Consider the following 18,134-nt stretch of genomic DNA (forward strand, 5'->3'; position numbering starts at 1 on the left):
CCCGTCATTCAAGGATTTGATTACAAAAATAAGTAGTGATAATCAGTCAGAAACATCGTTATTAAACTCTTGGTACGCTCTGATCAAGTCTCAGCCACAGGCCAGCAACACCTAATGTCTACATATGCTACTATGGCATATGTACAGCGTGAAAGCTACAGCTTGTGAAAGTTACAGGTCGTTCGTTGCCAACATACGGGCCTCTGTTCACTTGATAACATACTGCACTAATGTAGTCCAGTAGAAGTCCACCTTCCAATGTTACGTTTGTGTTAAAATAATAACCAACACCTTAGAAACAGACCCTGATATTACCAATAGATTCGGTGTTGTTCATGTATATCTAAGTAAGTGATGAAAACCCGTTAACTATTTGGGTTTAAACACTTCAGAGATAGTGATTTTGTAGAAGATGACTACTATTTATATAAAACTTATCCAAAGTCTTGTATCAAGATAGTTTTTGATGCACTTTAAGTATATTTTTAAGGCTAGTGCATTTAATCTGTTTGTTGAGTAGAAGTGTTGCAACCCGATGTATTGTTTACCATTAAGATATATAATTGAACTAAAGCGGCTTTTCTCATCGTATACAACGTAATAAACGCATGAATACCTACCCAGTATGGTGGTAGCAAGCGCTCACTAAAACTGCTTAAGGAGACATATTGCTTTTTTGTGTTGATGTAGTTCAGTTCATTAGTCAAAACTTTACACAAATTGAAAAGACAAAGAAGCACCTGTGGATTTTTATGCTTAATTCCATTAACAAGATTGTCGGTAATTTGAGATATTAGCGACGTGTTGCTTGAATAAGTAACTAGGTATGTACGAATGAAACCACAGAAGACATTGGGATCATCAGAGATGGTTTTCATTGTGGAGAAATATTACCTTATATGGTTCATTACTCCACTAAAAGCATTTATAGTGCTCCGAACAAAGCACACTGTCTAATGAATCAAAGACATGTTACGATGGGGTTGCTGTTGCGTTGTTAAAGAAGAAGCACAAACTCAGGTCGAACACGGTTTGGGCGGCAAATTAGACCTCCCGTTTTCCAGTCTATTCTCCTACCATTAGCCACATCAGTTTAGCTTAGAATTGGAAATTTTAAGATTATAGTAGACTGTGTATTAGAAGGTCGCTGCACACAAATTCATGTGCCTTAACGACGAGTCACTGCGGTCTGTAGTTTGAGTTATCTTGATACCGCGTGGCGAACAAGCAACATTCCTCGTCTTTCAGCTTCTGCTGTTGCTAAGTGTCTCCCTAATTGTTTGGCGCTGCCCTCACATTTGCAAACGTTAATTATCATAAGACGTTACCGATAGTTGCAGCAGCAAAAAGTATCCATTACGTCGCTATGTGCCGATAGAGCTTCATATGCCTGTAATATGGGATTCATTGTGAATACGGCAGGCCGTACAATTTCTGGGTACATCAGTCCATTTTTCAACGTTCCACGGCAGATATTCGCAAAGTAAGAGCCTGACAGGAGACAAATTTGCCTCTGATGAGCGTCCCTAACAGGGAACCAAATATTTCTTCCTTTTTTTAAAACTCAGTTACGTATTTGCCGCGTGTTTCCTGAAACAGTGTAATCAAGGAAGCGACTGCAATACGGATCAGCCGACTGTCATGGCAGCAACGACGAATTGCCGCCACGAAAGTGGGGCGGAGCAGACGTCAAATTCTTTTCCGTCGTTCGTTGCGGGATTAAAATCCCCACCATCGACGGTTACTATTTGTTTCTTTTCTCATCAGCGGAATTTTCTACTGTTTTTTTAACTCTTGTCCTTCTCCACGTTTGTGGTTATTTTCTTTTCCCTCTTTCCTCTACTTCTAATACGTGTGTCATGGACGTACGAGTGTGACGTACAACCATCACCGCAGTTTTGCATTCTCAGATTCTATCAGTAGCACTGATGCTTGGTCGTCTTAATAATGTCATTCCTGACAGTAAAAGATTAAAAAGCTTACCACATTTTCGTGGGAAAAGGTAAGGTAAGAGAAAGAGTGTATGTCGTGAAAGGTTGCGAGAAACCTACAATTTGACGTAGTTGGTATACTAAGAAGACTCTGTTGACGTTGACGTTTATGACAAACTTTATTTCTACAACGACCAACGTATTTCCCGCACGATCCAATGTCGAAACTATAACTCTGAAGAGTGTCAAGTCGAAGATTTTGCTATAATACAGCTGTAGTGTTAGATCCAAATAGTCACGAAAAAAAAAAAAAACAATTTCCAAGTACGACAATGCTTCCACATTACTGTCGACCTGTCCTTTGTCTGACCTCATTAAGCTTTCGTACAATGTAAGGTACCTCCTCTTCACAGAATGAAATGCCGATATGAGAGGTTAAAAAAAAAAGGGTTCAAATGGCTCTGAGCACTATGGGACTCAACTACTGAGGTCATTAGTCCCCTAGTACTTAGAACTAGTTAAACCTAACTAACCTAAGGACATCACACACATCCATGCCCGAGGCAGGATTCGAACCTGCGACCGTAGCGGTCTCGCGGTTCCAGACTGCAGCGCCTATAACCGCACGGCCACTTCGGCCGGCTGCCGATATGAGAGGCTGTGCGCCAGAAGTCGATTTCCACAAGAGCACTGTCCACAGTAACTGACAAAAATGGCTCCATTAGTCACCCAAACATTGTGCGGCAAACAGAATCGAACAAAAATATAAGTACTTCATCTCACAGAGTACAAATCACAATCAGGTTTCATTTTATTCCCCAGAAACTCCACAGTGCTATCTTGTACATCGTTTCCTATGTACACACTGTATAGAACTAAGGAAAATGCAATCCTTTATCATTCGCTTCTTACTTACTGCCGATGACATCACTATTAGACACAGAATGAATACGATATGAAAAGACGAGTGAAGTAACCACACAAAGTCTGCTACGATTATAGTCATAAAATAAAACGCACCTACGTAATTGCAGTCCAGTGGCAATGATATTCATGTACGGGACTCATACACTCCTGGAAATTGAAATAAGAACACCGTGAATTCATTGTCCCAGGAAGGGGAAACTTTATTGACACATTCCTGGGGTCAGATACATCACATGAACACACTGACAGAACCACAGGCACATAGACACAGGCAACAGAGCATGCACAATGTCGGCACTAGTACAGTGTATATCCACCTTTCGCAGCAATGCATGCTGCTATTCTCCCATGGAGACGATCGTAGAGATGCTGGATGTAGTCCTGTGGAACGGCTTGCCATGCCATTTCCACCTGGCGCCTCAGTTGGACCAGCGTTCGTGCTGGACGTGCAGACCACGTGAGACGACGCTTCATCCAGTCCCAAACATGCTCAATGGGGGACAGATCCGGAGATCTTGCTGGCCAGGGTGGTTGACTTACACCTTCTAGAGCACGTTGGGTGGCACGGGATACATGCGGACGTGCATTGTCCTGTTGGAACAGAAAGTTCCCTTGCCGGTCTAGGAATGGTAGAACGATGGGTTCGATGACGGTTTGGATGTACCGTGCACTATTCAGTGTCCCCTCGACGATCACCAGTGGTGTACAGCCAGTGTAGGAGATCGCTCCACACACCATGATGCCGGGTGTTGGCCCTGTGTGCCTCGGTCGTATGCAGTCCTGATTGTGGCGCTCACCTGCACGGCGCCAAACACGCAGACGACCATCATTGGCACCAAGGCAGAAGCGACTCTCATCGCTGAAGACGACACGTCTCCATTCGTCCCTCCATTCACGCCTGTCGCGACACCACTGGAGGCGGGCTGCACGATGTTGGGCCGTGAGCGGAAGACCGCCTAACGGTGTGCGGGACCGTAGCCCAGCTTCATGGAGACGGTTGCGAATGGTCCTCGCCGATACCCCAGGAGCAACAGTGTCCCTAATTTGCTGGGAAGTGGCGGTGCGGTCCCCTACAGCACTGCGTAGGATCCTACGGTCTTGGCGTGCATCCGTGCGTCGCTGCGGTCCGGTCCCAGGTCGACGGGCACGTGCACCTTCCGCCGACCACTGGCGACAACATCGATGTACTGTGGAGACCTCACGCCCCACGTGTTGAGCAATTCGGCGGTACGTCCACCCGGCCTCCCGCATGCCCACTATACGCCCTCGCTCAAAGTCCGTCAACTGCACATACGGTTCACGTCCACGCTGTCGCGGCATGCTACCAGTGTTAAAGACTGCGATGGAGCTCCGTATGCCACGGCAAACTGGCTGACACTGACGGCGGCGGTGCACAAATGCTGCGCAGCTAGCGCCATTCGACGGCCAACACCGCGGTTCCTGGTGTGTCCGCTGTGCCGTGCGTGTGATCATTGCCTGTACAGCCCTCTCGCAGTGTCCGGAGCAAGTATGGTGGGTCTGACACACCGGTGTCAATGTGTTCTTTTTTCCATTTCCAGGAGTGTACATTAAATAGGTCGCACACAATTTAACTGTGAATAGAGATGTCGACATCATGACAGAAACTAATTAGACTGATTTCTGGAAAAATGCAAGCGTCGTAAGAAGCAAGACAAGGTATGGAACGAGGATAAAACTGCTTCCCGCATCTTTTTTACGTAGTCAGTCCTGGGACACTTTTCCACATAAAGCATATGTGGTCTTGTTGTTAAGAGACGTCCTGGTGAATATAAAATAATGGTCGAAGATGTACGAATAAATTTGTAAATGTACGTAAATGTTATGGTGAAGTAAGTGAGTACAATAGAAGTTGTAGTGATCATCTCTGCAGTGCATCAGCGAGGTAGGTTCGGCTGAAAGTATGGGGTTATAGACCTGCGAGTAAGGGAGGTACCCAGACAAGCTGTTAAGCTAAACTCTTTAACGATGTTGATGATGATGATGTTGCGTACGCTATTCATACACTGACGGAATAAATGTAGAGAAATGACATTTAGGGAATGCATTTGTCTAGGTAACATATTTAAGTGCGTAACATCGCAAAACCACAGGTTGTAAAAAGCGCGAGATCATCCACTGCAAATGTAAAATGCAGCTACATTAATAACCGGTGTAGCCTGTAGAATTTAAAATGCGTGGATGCAAACACATGTGTTGTGTGCTCCAGCTGCCGGATGTCAGTTTGTGGGACGGAGTTCCATGCCAGTGGCACTTACAGGGACGGTTAATGCTGTTTATGGATAACGCTTGAATTGTTGTCCGATGATGTCCCATTTGCGCTCGATTGGTGACAGATCTGGTTATCGAGCAGACCAAGGCAACATGTTGAAATGTGTGTGAAATCTTATGGGACTTAACCGCTAAGGTCATCAGTCCCTAAGCTTACACACTACTTAAGCTAAATTTTCCTAAGGACAAACACACACACCCATGCCCGAGGGAGGACTCGAACCTCCACCGGGACCAGCCGCACAGTGTGTGACTGCAGCGCCTTAGACCGCTCGGCTAAACCCGCTCGGCCAAGGCAACATGTCGACATACTGTAGAGTATGTTGGGTTGCAACAGCTGTGTGTCGGCGAAGGTTATCCTGTTGGGAAACACACCCTGACGCTGTTCATGAAAGGCAGCACAACAGACTGACGTACAAATCTGCAGTCCGGGTGCGTGCATGGGATAACCACGAGAACGCTCCTGCTGTCATACAGAATCCCACTCCACACGCAGGCCCAGTGTGTCTAGCACCCAGACAGGTTGGCTGCATGCCCTCACCTGGCTTCCTTTTAGCCAATACAGAGCCATATAGGGCTATGAGAAAGGTACAGCTTTCATCAAGAAACGCAGCAAATATCCACCCTGCGCTGGCTATGAGGCAGGTACAGCTTTCATCAAGAAACGCAGCAAACATCCACCCTACGCTCAAATGAGCTCTCGTTTGAAACCAATAAAGTTGCAAGTGGCGGTGGTTTGTGGGCAGTGTAATGCACACGAAGGGCGTCTGGCTCGCATCTGTCCTTGAAGTAATCGACTTTTAAGAGTTCGAGTGTCACTGTGGTGCCAAATGTTGCTCAAATACCTGCTGCAAATCCACCACTATACGACATAACCATACGCCCAACACGATTATCTTCTCTCTCGGTGGCGCCACGTGGCCGTCTGGAGATCGATCATCTTTCAATCGAATATTCTCGTGACCACCGCTGCCACAAATCATGTAAAGTACACTACTGGCCATTAAAATTACTACACCAAGAAGAAATGCAGATGATAAACGGGTATTCATTGGACAAATATATTATACCAGAACTGACATGTGATTACATTTCACGCAATTTGGGTGCATAGATCCTGAGAAATCAGTACCCAGAACAACCACCTCTGGCCGTAATAACGGCCTTGATACGCCTGCGCATTGAGTCAAACAGAGCTTGGATGGCGTGTACAGGTATAGCTTCCAATGCAGCTTCATTACGATACCACGGTTCATCAAGTGTAGTGACTGGCGTATTGTGACGAGCCAGTTGCTCGGCCACCATTGACCAGACGTTTTCAATTGGTGAGAGATCTGGAGAATGTTCTGGCTAGGGCAGCAGTAGAACATTTTCTGTATCCAGAAATGCCCGTACAGGACCTGCAACATGCGGTCGTGCATTATCCTGCTGAAATGTAGGGTTTCGCAGGGATCGAATGAAGGGTAGAGCCACGGGTCGTAACACATCTGAAATGTAACGTCCACTGTTCAAAGTGCCGTCAATGCGAACTAGAGGTGACCTAGACATGTAACCAATGGCACGCCATATCATCACGCCGGCTGATACGCCAGTATGGCGATGACCATTACACGCTTCCAATGTGCGTTCACCGCGATGTCGCCAAACACGGATGCGACTATTATGATGCTGTAAACAGAAACTGGATTCATCCGAAAAAACGACGTTTTGCCATTCGTGCACCCAGGTTCGTCGTTGCGTACACCATCGCAGGTGCTCCTGTCTGTGAGGCAGCGTCAAGGGTAACCACAGCCATGGTCTCCGAGCTGATAGTCCATGCTGCTGCAAAGATCGTCGAACTGTTCGTGCAGATGGTTGTTGTCTTGCAAACGTCCCCATCTGTTGACTCAGGGATAGAGACGTGGCTGCACGATCCGTTACAGCCATGCGTATAAGATGCCTGTCATCTCGACTGCTAGTGATATGAGGCCGTTGGGATCCAGCACGGCGTTCCGTATTACCCTCCTGAACCCACCGATTCCATATTCTGATTGCAGTCATTGGATCTCGACCAACGCGAGCAGCAATGTCGCGATACGATAAACCGCAATCGCGATACGCTACAATCCGATCTTTATCAAATTCGGAAACGTGATGGTACGCATTTCTCCTCCTTACACGAGGCATCACAACAACGTTTCACCAAGCAACGCCGGTCAACTGCTGTTTTTGTATGAGAAATCGGTTGGAAACTTTCCTCATGTCAGCACGTTGTAGGTGTCGCCACCGGCGCCAACCTTGTGTGAATGCTCTGAAAAGCGAATGATTGGCATATCACATCATCTTCTTCCTGTCAGTTAAATTTCGCGTTTGTAGCATGTCATCTTCATTGTGTAGCAATTTAGATGGCCAGTAGTGTAGCTACATTCCTGCCATGTCTCTCTGTAGCAGCGCAGAAGGAACATCCAGCTCCTTGTAACAGTATTATACCACCTCGTTCAAACTCAGTGAGGTTTTGATAACTGCGTCTTTGTCGTCTGAAAGCCATTCTTGGCTAACATCACATCACCAAGTCCAATCATAAATTTAACTAACGTTCACCAACTTCACGGCGTATATTTAAAGAAAATTTTATTTGTGTCCTCATAATGGGGCTACTAACGCCACTCTAATGCGACTGGTGCAAATCCGTGTAGACATCATCTTTCAGTTTAGAAACACGCCTACCAACATTCGTTTATGTTACACAATTCGTTCTAGGTGTCGCAATTTCCTTCTGTCAGTCTATTTCAGCCTCCACAAAGTTTTTGGAAGCACAGAGAAAGTTCCTAAAATAGCACTGCAATATTCAGTGAGGGTTAGTGTTGTACCCGTGAGCAATTATCGTACCGTACTTTCATCTCTCCTTGTAATAAAAATGTAATAAACTTTTTTATTCCATTTGGAAATTGTAGCATTCACTTTAACTATATTGCAGTATTTTCTGATGTATAAAGACCATACTGGAAAATTATGGTTTTCTCAAATGTGAATAACTATTTAAAGTACATCAGGATCCAGTACCTAGGAAAAATTATTGTATTCTATTTTAAATGTGTTGCAGTCGAGAAAAATCTGGTTAATACTGTCTTTAATATTCTACGTGCTATACTATTATTCAACTGCACACCGATAGCCAGCAGATGGAAACAAATTATGAATAAGTATGATCAAAATCCAGTTACACGTTAAAAACATTTTGAAACAGTAGCTGTTAGCAGCTAACACAAATTATCATTTTAGAAACAGGGAGAGCCGGCCGAAGTGGCCGAGCGGTTCTAGGCGCTACAGTCTGGAACCGCGCGACCGCTTCGGTCGCAGGTTCGAATCCTGCCTTGGGCATGGATGTGTGTGATGTCCTTAGTTAGGATTAAGTAGTTCTAAGTTCTAGGGACTGATGACCTTGGCAGTTAAGTCCGATAGCGCTCAGAGCCATTTGAACCATTTTTGAAACAGGGAAAGACGGTGAGACATTAAAGAAACTCAGTTAATTTGCAAATATCAAGTGTTCTGCTTCAGGGTACAACGTGCTGCACGACTGACGAAGTGTGGGTTCACCGTCCACAGTTTTAAAGTAGTTTTAAAGTAACTAATTTTAATGTATACAGAATCTTGTTTGCCATAAATCTCTGTAACTGAATAATTGACAGTGTCCTGAAAATCGCATTAATATCTTACAGAGGACTTACATATGATGAAGGCGTTACACAGGACGTCTCAAAAGTAACGCTGCAACTACAAGGTCTTATAGCGGGCTTCGATACGCCTTCGATACGTACAGGAATTTTCCGCAGACAGGAGCGTGGAAGTGAAGCAACAAACTGGACGCCTGGAACAAGTGTAGCCAACACAGAACAGTTACCGTTGGCTTTACATCGTTCACCAGGAGCTGCAAATCAGTAGGGCGGCCATGCACCGTGTCCATTGGGAACGTGTACAGATGTATCCATACCAGTTGCAATTGTTGCACACACTGAAACCAAACGACCGGCCACAACGTATGAAATTCGCCGTGGACGTTCTCCACCGTTTAGAAGAGGATAGGAATTTTATAAACAATCTAGCATTGTCTAACGAAGCCACATAGCATGTGTATGGGGCACGCAATCCGAATACTGCGGCGTGGTGTTCTTTGATGGCAGATCGATTTGTGGGACTATTCCTTTTCTCAGAAGAATCATTTAAGTCTAACAGTTACCTTGACATCTTCTATCCGTCTGCATTACCGCAGCTGGCTGACTACCAATACAGAGTCGTTTTAAAAAATGATGGTGCACCCTCACACTGGGTTCAGACTGAGCGAAAAGCTCTAGACCAGGTGCTTCCAGATCACTGGGATGGCAGATGTGGTCCAATTCGCTGACCTAGGTCACGTGAAATTTTTCTTTCTAATGGGGATACGTCAAGGAAACAGTCTATCAAACGCCTGTTAGCCACATCAGTAATTTAAGGAACCAAATCGCAGCTGCCATCGCCACAGTTGCACATATGTTGTACCGAGAGTGGACACAGCTTTAAAACAGACTGGATGCTGTGCTTGCCACCAAAGGCTCGCGTATTGATATTGGTTGAATGGCTTAAAAACTTTGTGAGACAGTGTGTCACAAAAGCTAAACATGCTGTGAATATCATCATTAGTTCGAATACCGTCACAAATTAAAGTTTTATTGTACGAGAGGTAGTGCACAGTACTTACTTGCAATTTATTTTTGTAATCTCATAGAGGGTTTTTTGTAGATGCTTTTGGAGATATTACTTTAATTTTTCCTCTTCAGTCGTTTGATTGAAATATTCTTGTCTCGTTTATTCGTAATAAATATGAAATATAATTAATAGAAAAGTAAAGTTTTTAAATTATAATTAAATTCTGTTTAGTACGTTATTTCACCTCTGGACAAGAAAATTGTGAAATCCTTTTTTACGTGTATAAAGATTTCTGTTTCATCTAGGACGTTATATTATCGATAAACGAAACAGACTGAATACGACAATTACACACATTACCTAAATGACGGAAAACAATACGGACGAACAGATATATTTGACGAAAAACTATAAAGCTAGTATTGTATAGTACGCTGCCTCATCCACTACACTACGAGGAAATGCTAGAAAACAGCTAAAAGTTAAAGTAACAATTAATGTATCTTGCCACAGCATATACACTGATAAGCCGAAACATTATGCTCACCGCCCACCGAGGCGTTGGATGCCGATTGGTAACATTGCGGCAACGTGACGCGGAAACAAAAGCGGAGACGGGGATCACCATAGCGAAGATATGGACTGCAAACGGGGAAATCCAGTAAGGTAAGCGACTTTGACAAAGGGCCGATTATTCTTGTGCAGAACCTGTAAACATCTCGATAACAGCGAATCTGGTCGAATGTTCACGTATCACTATCGTGAGCATCAACGGAAAGAGGCAGAAGGACAGTGAAGCTACGATTAGGCACTAAATGGTTGGACTTCCACGATTCTTCACAAAATGTGGGTTTCGGAAGATTGTCTGCCCTATAAAGTAGGATAGATGGTGACCTGTGGCATCTCTGCTGGAAGAGCACAACGCTGGTGCACAAGTGTTTCGGAGCACACCGTTCATCGTACATTGTCGAACATTGAGCTCCACAGCAAACTACCCCAACGTGTTCACGGTTGCAGTGGGCGCAGGACCATCGGAATTCGAGCGTAGATAAATGGAAACGTGTCGGCTCCTCGGGTCAATCACATTTTTGCTACTCTAGCTAGATGGTCATGTCCACAAACGCCGTCATCGAGGTGAACGGCAGCTCGAAACTGGCAGCGCGCCACGGACACAGGCTGGTGCGAGCAGTATTACGCCACGGGAGACATTCTCCTGCGCTTGCATCGGGCCCGTTGTAGTAATCGAAGACCCGCTGACAACTGCGAACCACCTGCATCCCTTCATGCTTACCGAGCGAGGTGACGGAGAGGTTAGCGCTCTAGACTAGAATTCGGAAGGGCGAAGATTCACAACCGCGTTCGGCCATCCTGGCTTAGGTTTTTCGTAATTTTCCTAAAACGCTTCAGGCAACTGCCGGAATGGTTCCTTTGAAAGGACACGGCCGATTTCTTTCCCCTTCCTTCCCTAATACGACCTTGCGCTTAGTCTCTAATGGACTCGATGTCGACAGGACGTTAAACGCTAATCTCCTCCTCCTCCTCCCTCTGTGCTTCATGTCTTTCCCGATGGCGATGTCGTCTTTCAGCAGAATAATTGTCCGCGTCTCGGAGCCCGAAGCGTGTTCCAGTGGTTTGGGGAGCGTTATAGTGAACTCACGCTGGAGTCCTGGTGACCAGATTCACCTAACGTAAATCCTATGGAACAAATCTGGATCGTTGTCGGTCGCCGTCACCAAGTAGGCAAATCAGTGGCCCGTTATTTGCGCGAATGGCAGGACCTGTGCCTACACACCTAATGACACGTACCTCCACAAACTTACCAACAAACTGTCGGTTCTCTGATACGCAGAATCAGTGATGTGTTACGTTCCAAAGACAAACTAGCGATGAAGCAGGTGATCATAATGTTTTGGCCTACCTGTGTAGCATTATGTACTGTATTAATGTGTATCTTCTAGACGACCGCTTAAGATGGTAATGTAGTGCTACACTGGTCTAGTAGACACCACGAAGATGACGTGTTACAGACGCGAAGTTTAACCGACAGGAAGAAGATGCTGTGATATGCAAATCATTAGCTTTTCAGAGCATTCACACAAGTCTGGCGCCGGTGGCGACACTTACAACGTGCTGACATGAGGAAAGTTTCCAACCGATTTCTCATACACGAACAGCAGCTGACCGGTGTTGCCTGGTGAAACGTTGTGATACCTCGTGTAAGGAGGACAAATGCGTACCATCACGAATTCGACTTTGATAAAGGTCCGATTCTAGCCTATCGCGATTGCGGTTTATCGTATCGCGACATTGCTGATCGCGTTGGTCGAGATCCAATGACTGTTAGCAGAATATGGAATCGGTGGGTTCAGGAGGGTAATACGGAACGCCGTGCTGGGACCCAATGGCCTCGTATCACTAGCAGTCGAGATGACAGGCATCTTATCCGCATGGCTGTAACGGATCGTGCAGCCACGTCTCGATCCCTGAGCCAAGAGATGGGTACGTTTGCAAGAGAACAACCATCTGCACGAACAGTTCGACGACGTTTGCAGCAACATGGACTATCAGCTCGGAGACCATGGCTGCGGTTACCGTTGACGCTGCCTCACAGACAGGATCATCGGCGATGGTGTAGTTAACGACGAACCAGGGTGCACGAATGGCTAAACGTCGTGTTTTCGGATGAATCCAGGTTCTGTTTACAGCATCATGATGGTCGCCTCCGTGTTTGACGATATCGCAGTGAACGCACATTGGAAGCATGTAATGGTCATCGCCATACTGGCGTATTACCCGGCGTAATGGTATGGGGTGCCACTGGTTACACGTCACGGTCACCTCTTGTTCACACTGACGGCACTTTGAACAGCGGATGTTACATTTCAGATGTGTTACGATCCGTGGTTCTACCTCTCATTCGGCCCTTGCGAAACCCTAGATTACAGCAGGATACTGCACGACCGCATGTTGCAAGTCCTGTACGGGCCTTTCTGGATACAGAAAATGTTCGACTGCTGCCCTGACCAGCACATTCTCCAGATCTCTCACCAATTGAAAACGTCTGGTCAATGGTGGCCGAGTCACTACTCTTGATGAACTGTGATATCGTGTTGAAGCTGCATGGGCCGCTGTACCTGTACACGCCATCGAAGCTCTGTTTGACTCAATGCCCAGGCGTATCGAGGCCGTTATTACGGCCAGAGGTGGTTGTTCTGGGTACTGATTTCTCAGGATTTATGCACCCAAATTGCGTGAAATGAAATCACATGTCAGTTCTGGTATAATATATTTGTCCAATGAATACCCGTTTATCATCTGCATTTCTTCTTGGTGTAGCAATTTTAGTGGCCAGTAGTGCATATATTAATAAATTACAAACAGTTAAATATATATAACAGAGAAAAAGAAACCACCTAAAAAATTGTAGGGCATGTCCCATAAAAAGGGGGCTAAAGTCGATCCTTTACCAATGGTTGATATGAAACCGTATAAAATTGTCCAATAATATAGAACCGAAATAAACGACAGAGAACGAGTTAGCAGCCCGCAGCTTAGTGGAGAACTTCTGTCAGAGCATTTGAGCTGGGACGCAGGTGGAGAGCGCAGCAGAGTGGCTCGGTAGAGGAGCTGGACAGACAGAGAGACAGGCAGGCAGCTTACCGCAGTGCAGCAGGTGGGAGCCGTCGGCGCAGCCGCTGCGCTCGTGGCCGGACTTGAAGCAGACGTCGCTGCGGGCCACGCACTGGCCGCTCAGGCAGCGGAACTCGTCGCGGCCGCATTCCCGCCCGCGGCCCACTGTCGATCAAACCACACACACGTCAGCCACACTAGCGCCACAGGTAGCCGGGCACTACAACTGCTACGATTACCTCTACTTAGCTATACAGAGTGGTTCAATACATAGTGACAACGGCTTAGTGGCGTACTGTATGAAGCACAGAAAGGGATTAAGTAGTTTCCATTGGTATCCATGTTCGCAGAAGAGAGCTCAGTCTGATTATAATACGACAAAACTGAATAGGACGCGAACATAGAATTTTGTAGCCTGGACTAGAGTCACATTCGTGTGAGACAGATCGCGTACGAACTGATCATTGCCGTTGCCTAGTGACATCGCACACAACACAGTGGCCTCCAGGGAAGATAACCACGACAACTCACATCCCTCGTCGGACGCAACATGAAGACAGTATCATTCTCATCGAGCACTCCTCGTATCAACCATAACAATATCAAAACAATTACTTTCGCGAAGAACCACGACCGCAGTGTTTTGGAACACTCCGGGCGTGCTGTTGGTTGATTTACTCCCTCACGCGAGGACCGCGGATGCTGGAACGGCTGCAGAAAGCAGTAACATCAAATGAAAGGGATGGTTTCTGAAAGCAGCCGTGTTGTTTCACGATAACGTCCGACGATATATCGTAACAGTTACCTGAGTTCCGTAGCGGGCTTCCGATAGACTGCAATGGAACAACGTCCTTGCAGTTCGGAGCTCGCACCAAACAATTTTCATCTCTTCAGATCGTTAAAGAAGCGTCTGGCCTGGTACCCACTTCGGAATCGATGCTGACATGTCTAAGACAGTTTTTAAGTTGCTCCAAGATCTGTATCCTATACCTTAGTAACTTTGTGTATTTTGTTTATCTCTGACGTCCTGAATAAACGTTTCCTTTCAGAGGACTGGTTGCCTTATTTTTTTGAGCCCTATTAACATAGGTGGAGATACAAAAAATGTTGTGTGACCAACGAAAGTATGATTAATTCAAAGTTTTATTGCCTTCTTATTAAAAGGTCATAAGAATGTTGTAATAGATTACACAGTTCAACAATGAAATTTTTACACGAAGAAAAATACCCAGTCTTTGTACACGGTCCAGTCACATTAATGTAATCACCGTCCATAGACGTCAGTGTGCAATAACCACCCACAGACGGGAGGTGGCAGCACCAGCAGTGAAGGGCATACAAAGGGTATCGGGGTAAGGGAAATACAGCGTAGACATTGTCGTATTGCGGAAACAGTGCGATTACCTGATGTCCAGAAGGCCATGGTCATTTCCTTTCGTGCCAAGGTTGGAAGCATATCCGAAACTGCTACGTTTCTAAGCGACAGACTGCCGCCGTGGTTAAAGTATGCTGTGCATGGAAAAACGGCGCTATGCAAAACTGGCGCCGAGGTAATTGTGGTGCACGACGGTCCGTAGATGACAGTGGTAAATGACGACTGCAGAGATGTGTAAGGGCGAAAAGCTGTGCAACTGTTGAGTAACTGACGGCCCAGGTGAAAGGACTACCAAGTGTCTCCTTAAAGACCGTTCAGAAGACGTTGCTGCATTTCGGCCCCAACTGAAGGCGCCTGTTTCGTGCATCCGTTCTGACTGCTGCTAACCGGCTATGAAGGCTGGAGCTACGCGCTAACAACACAACTTGGCGTTCACTGAGTGACAACACGTGCCTTTTTCTGATGATCATGTTTTATGCTCCTTCAGACAGATGGCCATCTGGAAGCAAAAATCCGGCAATCTTAGTCGGAAGCGTCCAGGCCGGAAGAGGGAGCCTTATGGTCTGGAGAATGCTTTCGTGGGATTCCCTGGGTGATATCGTCGTTCTGGAACGCTCAGTTGATCGACTCAAGTATGCAGCTATCCTTTGGAACCAGGCCCACCCTTATATGTCTTTTGTTTTTCCTCAGCAAGATGGCGTCTACCAGTGGCACAAAGCAACGTTTCACACTGCTCGCAGCGTATGTGCATGATTCGAAAATAACCAGGAAGAGTTTTCTGTTCTCCCTTCGCCACCAATCTCCCCAGATTTAAACCAAGCAGAGACTCCGTGGGACCATCTTATTCGGGCTATTCGCGCCACGGATCCTCAACCGAGAAACTTAGCACAGCTGGGTACAGCAGTAGAGACGGCGTGGCTTCACATACCTGTCCAGAACCTCGTAGACTGACTTCCTGCACGTCTTCCGCTGCAAAATGTGGATTATTCAGGTTTGAGAGGTGGTCTTGTTAATGCGACTGGACAGCGTTGATTTTGCCACTGTAAGTTCGAGAATGACAAGAATTTTTCTGATCCCGTTTTCGTGTTATACGGAGTTTGTTACGTCCTTATTCCTGTTTTTCAGTTCTCGATTTCTTGTCATATCAGGAATGCCACTGAAATCGTACTTGAATGCTGTGTTTGACGCAGTTATTAGATAAACATAATCTAAAGTGAGTCGACGACCTGGACCTCTTCTTCAGATATATCGATCGGTGAACACGTGCTACACGTGATATTACACCACTCTTTTGTTTATAGCTAACAATGGGATTGACGGCCGTTCAGGAGCGCTCCATTGTGTGTCGTGAATTTTACGAAAGTTTCTGAGTTATAGCGTGAAATCAAAACTGTTGTTATTCCCTGGAGATGCATTTATAACCCCAAAAATAGATCATTCTTTGCCATTTTTCTTTGGTCATACATTTCAGTGTTAAATGCCATTAAATTTCTATATGACAAAAATAACGTTATACATGGAGTCAGAAACCCTTAAATTGTATAAATCCATTTACATATTCGTGACATTATTAAAAATTTTAAATAGAATACGAAAAATTTCTGTATCAATATTTCAGTGAAAATATAGACACCCTGTATCTAAAAGAACTAGAGCCATCCTAGAGAAATGGAGCAATATTTGTGATGAGTGCATCAAATTAACCCCAAAATACAGTCAAAACTTTGATAAGAATATGGGTGTTGCGCAGTTCTGAGCTTGTTAAACTATGGCCACACACCGTTGGGTGGCTTGCGGAGTATGAATGTAGATGTAGATGTAGATAATATGTGAAGAAGATGAAAGTTTCAATAACAAATCTATGTTTTCAAGTGTCATTTTCAGCTTCAACACACTCAAACACAAATAAATCGGCTTTTCTGGCTTTGTAAAAAACAAAAGTTTACAATTTGTTGTCTAATGTTGTGTGTAATGAAGGGTTACGCTTCTCCCGTCTATAAGATTCAGAATGCGGTAGGCAACAGCGGTGTAGCTGATGTTACAACTATCGATTAACGAAAGTTATTTAAGTATTATCGAAACTGGTGAATGCATGGTTTGGAGGCTTCCTACGACATAGAACTCAGCATTTACTTCTTGAAGTAAAGAAATTATCAGATGTGAAACGCCGAGAGAGTTTTATAGGGACCGTTATTCCAAGTGACATAAAGAGCTTATTTTGCATCACCTATACATCAACGAACACGCATCCGTTGCACTGTAGCACACTTTGGTTCTCCTTGGCTCATATTGCCGACATTGTGGTCGAGACATTACTGCTTGACACCCATCGACATTGGCCATCCTGAGGTGAGGAGGACACCCGCGGCATTGAGCAAAGCAAACATAAAATGGTCCCATGCACCCTCAGCCAGGTTCAACGTCAGCATAAGCAGTTGTTAATTGCAGTCGGTTGCTTCCCATCTACTGGAAGAAGGTGTTCACGAGATGTGCGGGTAGCTTTCGAACCTGAACTCATCGCCAAAACGATGACTGTGGAACTAGATACCAGGTTGAGGGACGCTACACAACCCCCAAATTGCTCCCCATAGTGATCAGAGGCGTCTGAGACCTATATGGGATACAGGCACAGATCAAACTGTATACATACACAACTCCCTGTTGAACCCGTCGCACTTAGTGGCTGCGGCGTGCATTGCTATATGGCCACCTTAGCAGCGTTAGACAACGATCATCAAGCGTCAAACGAATCCTGCACTCGTCAGCGAAGAGAAACCGGCTTTTTTGTCCCAGATGTCCCTTTGTGTCCGTCCTTTAGTGCCACAGTGTAGATGTTGTTTCTACCATTGCTCGTAATGGGCATCTAGAGTCAAACGTTTTGGTGTCTAGGAGCCACAGTTAGCAGACAGCAATCATGATCTGGTGTTACGGACCCAGAATGAGCACTACAAGACACATATTCAGTGTTTTTTCTGTGATGATAAGAGCTGAATGATCGAATGGAGTCGCTGTGATGTATGGCAGTTCAGCGGGCAACAACCCTTCTTGGCGTCAAGTGAATATATGTCTGCAATTTCAACTTGAAATGACTTCAAGGCACGTCAACAGACAGAAACGTGTACACAAATCGCATTGTCCCTTCCGCTATCAGAGAAATAGCAGTGATTCTCAGCAGTGAGAAGAATGCAGAGGAGAAAGGTTTCCACCCATAACTACAGGGTTATTACAAATGACTGAAGCGATTTCACAGCTCTACAATAACTTTATTATTTGAGATATTTTCACAATGCTTTGCACACACATACAAAAACTCAAAAAGT

The 18,134-nt window shown here is 45.4% G+C and overlaps 1 protein-coding gene across 1 annotated transcript in view; it reads right to left on the minus strand.

Annotated features, from left to right (window-relative positions):
• LOC126235164 (G-protein coupled receptor GRL101-like) overlaps window positions 1-18,134 on the minus strand; it is a 412,667-nt gene that overhangs the window by 218,761 nt on the left and 175,772 nt on the right. Inside the window, exon 11 of the mRNA XM_049943896.1 lies at window positions 13,470-13,604. Within this exon, the coding sequence (XP_049799853.1) occupies window positions 13,470-13,604 (135 nt within the window). The remainder of the gene's footprint in view (window positions 1-13,469; window positions 13,605-18,134) is intronic.

This window comes from Schistocerca nitens, chromosome 2, assembly GCF_023898315.1.
Source record: "Schistocerca nitens isolate TAMUIC-IGC-003100 chromosome 2, iqSchNite1.1, whole genome shotgun sequence".
NCBI lineage: Eukaryota > Metazoa > Arthropoda > Insecta > Orthoptera > Acrididae > Schistocerca > Schistocerca nitens.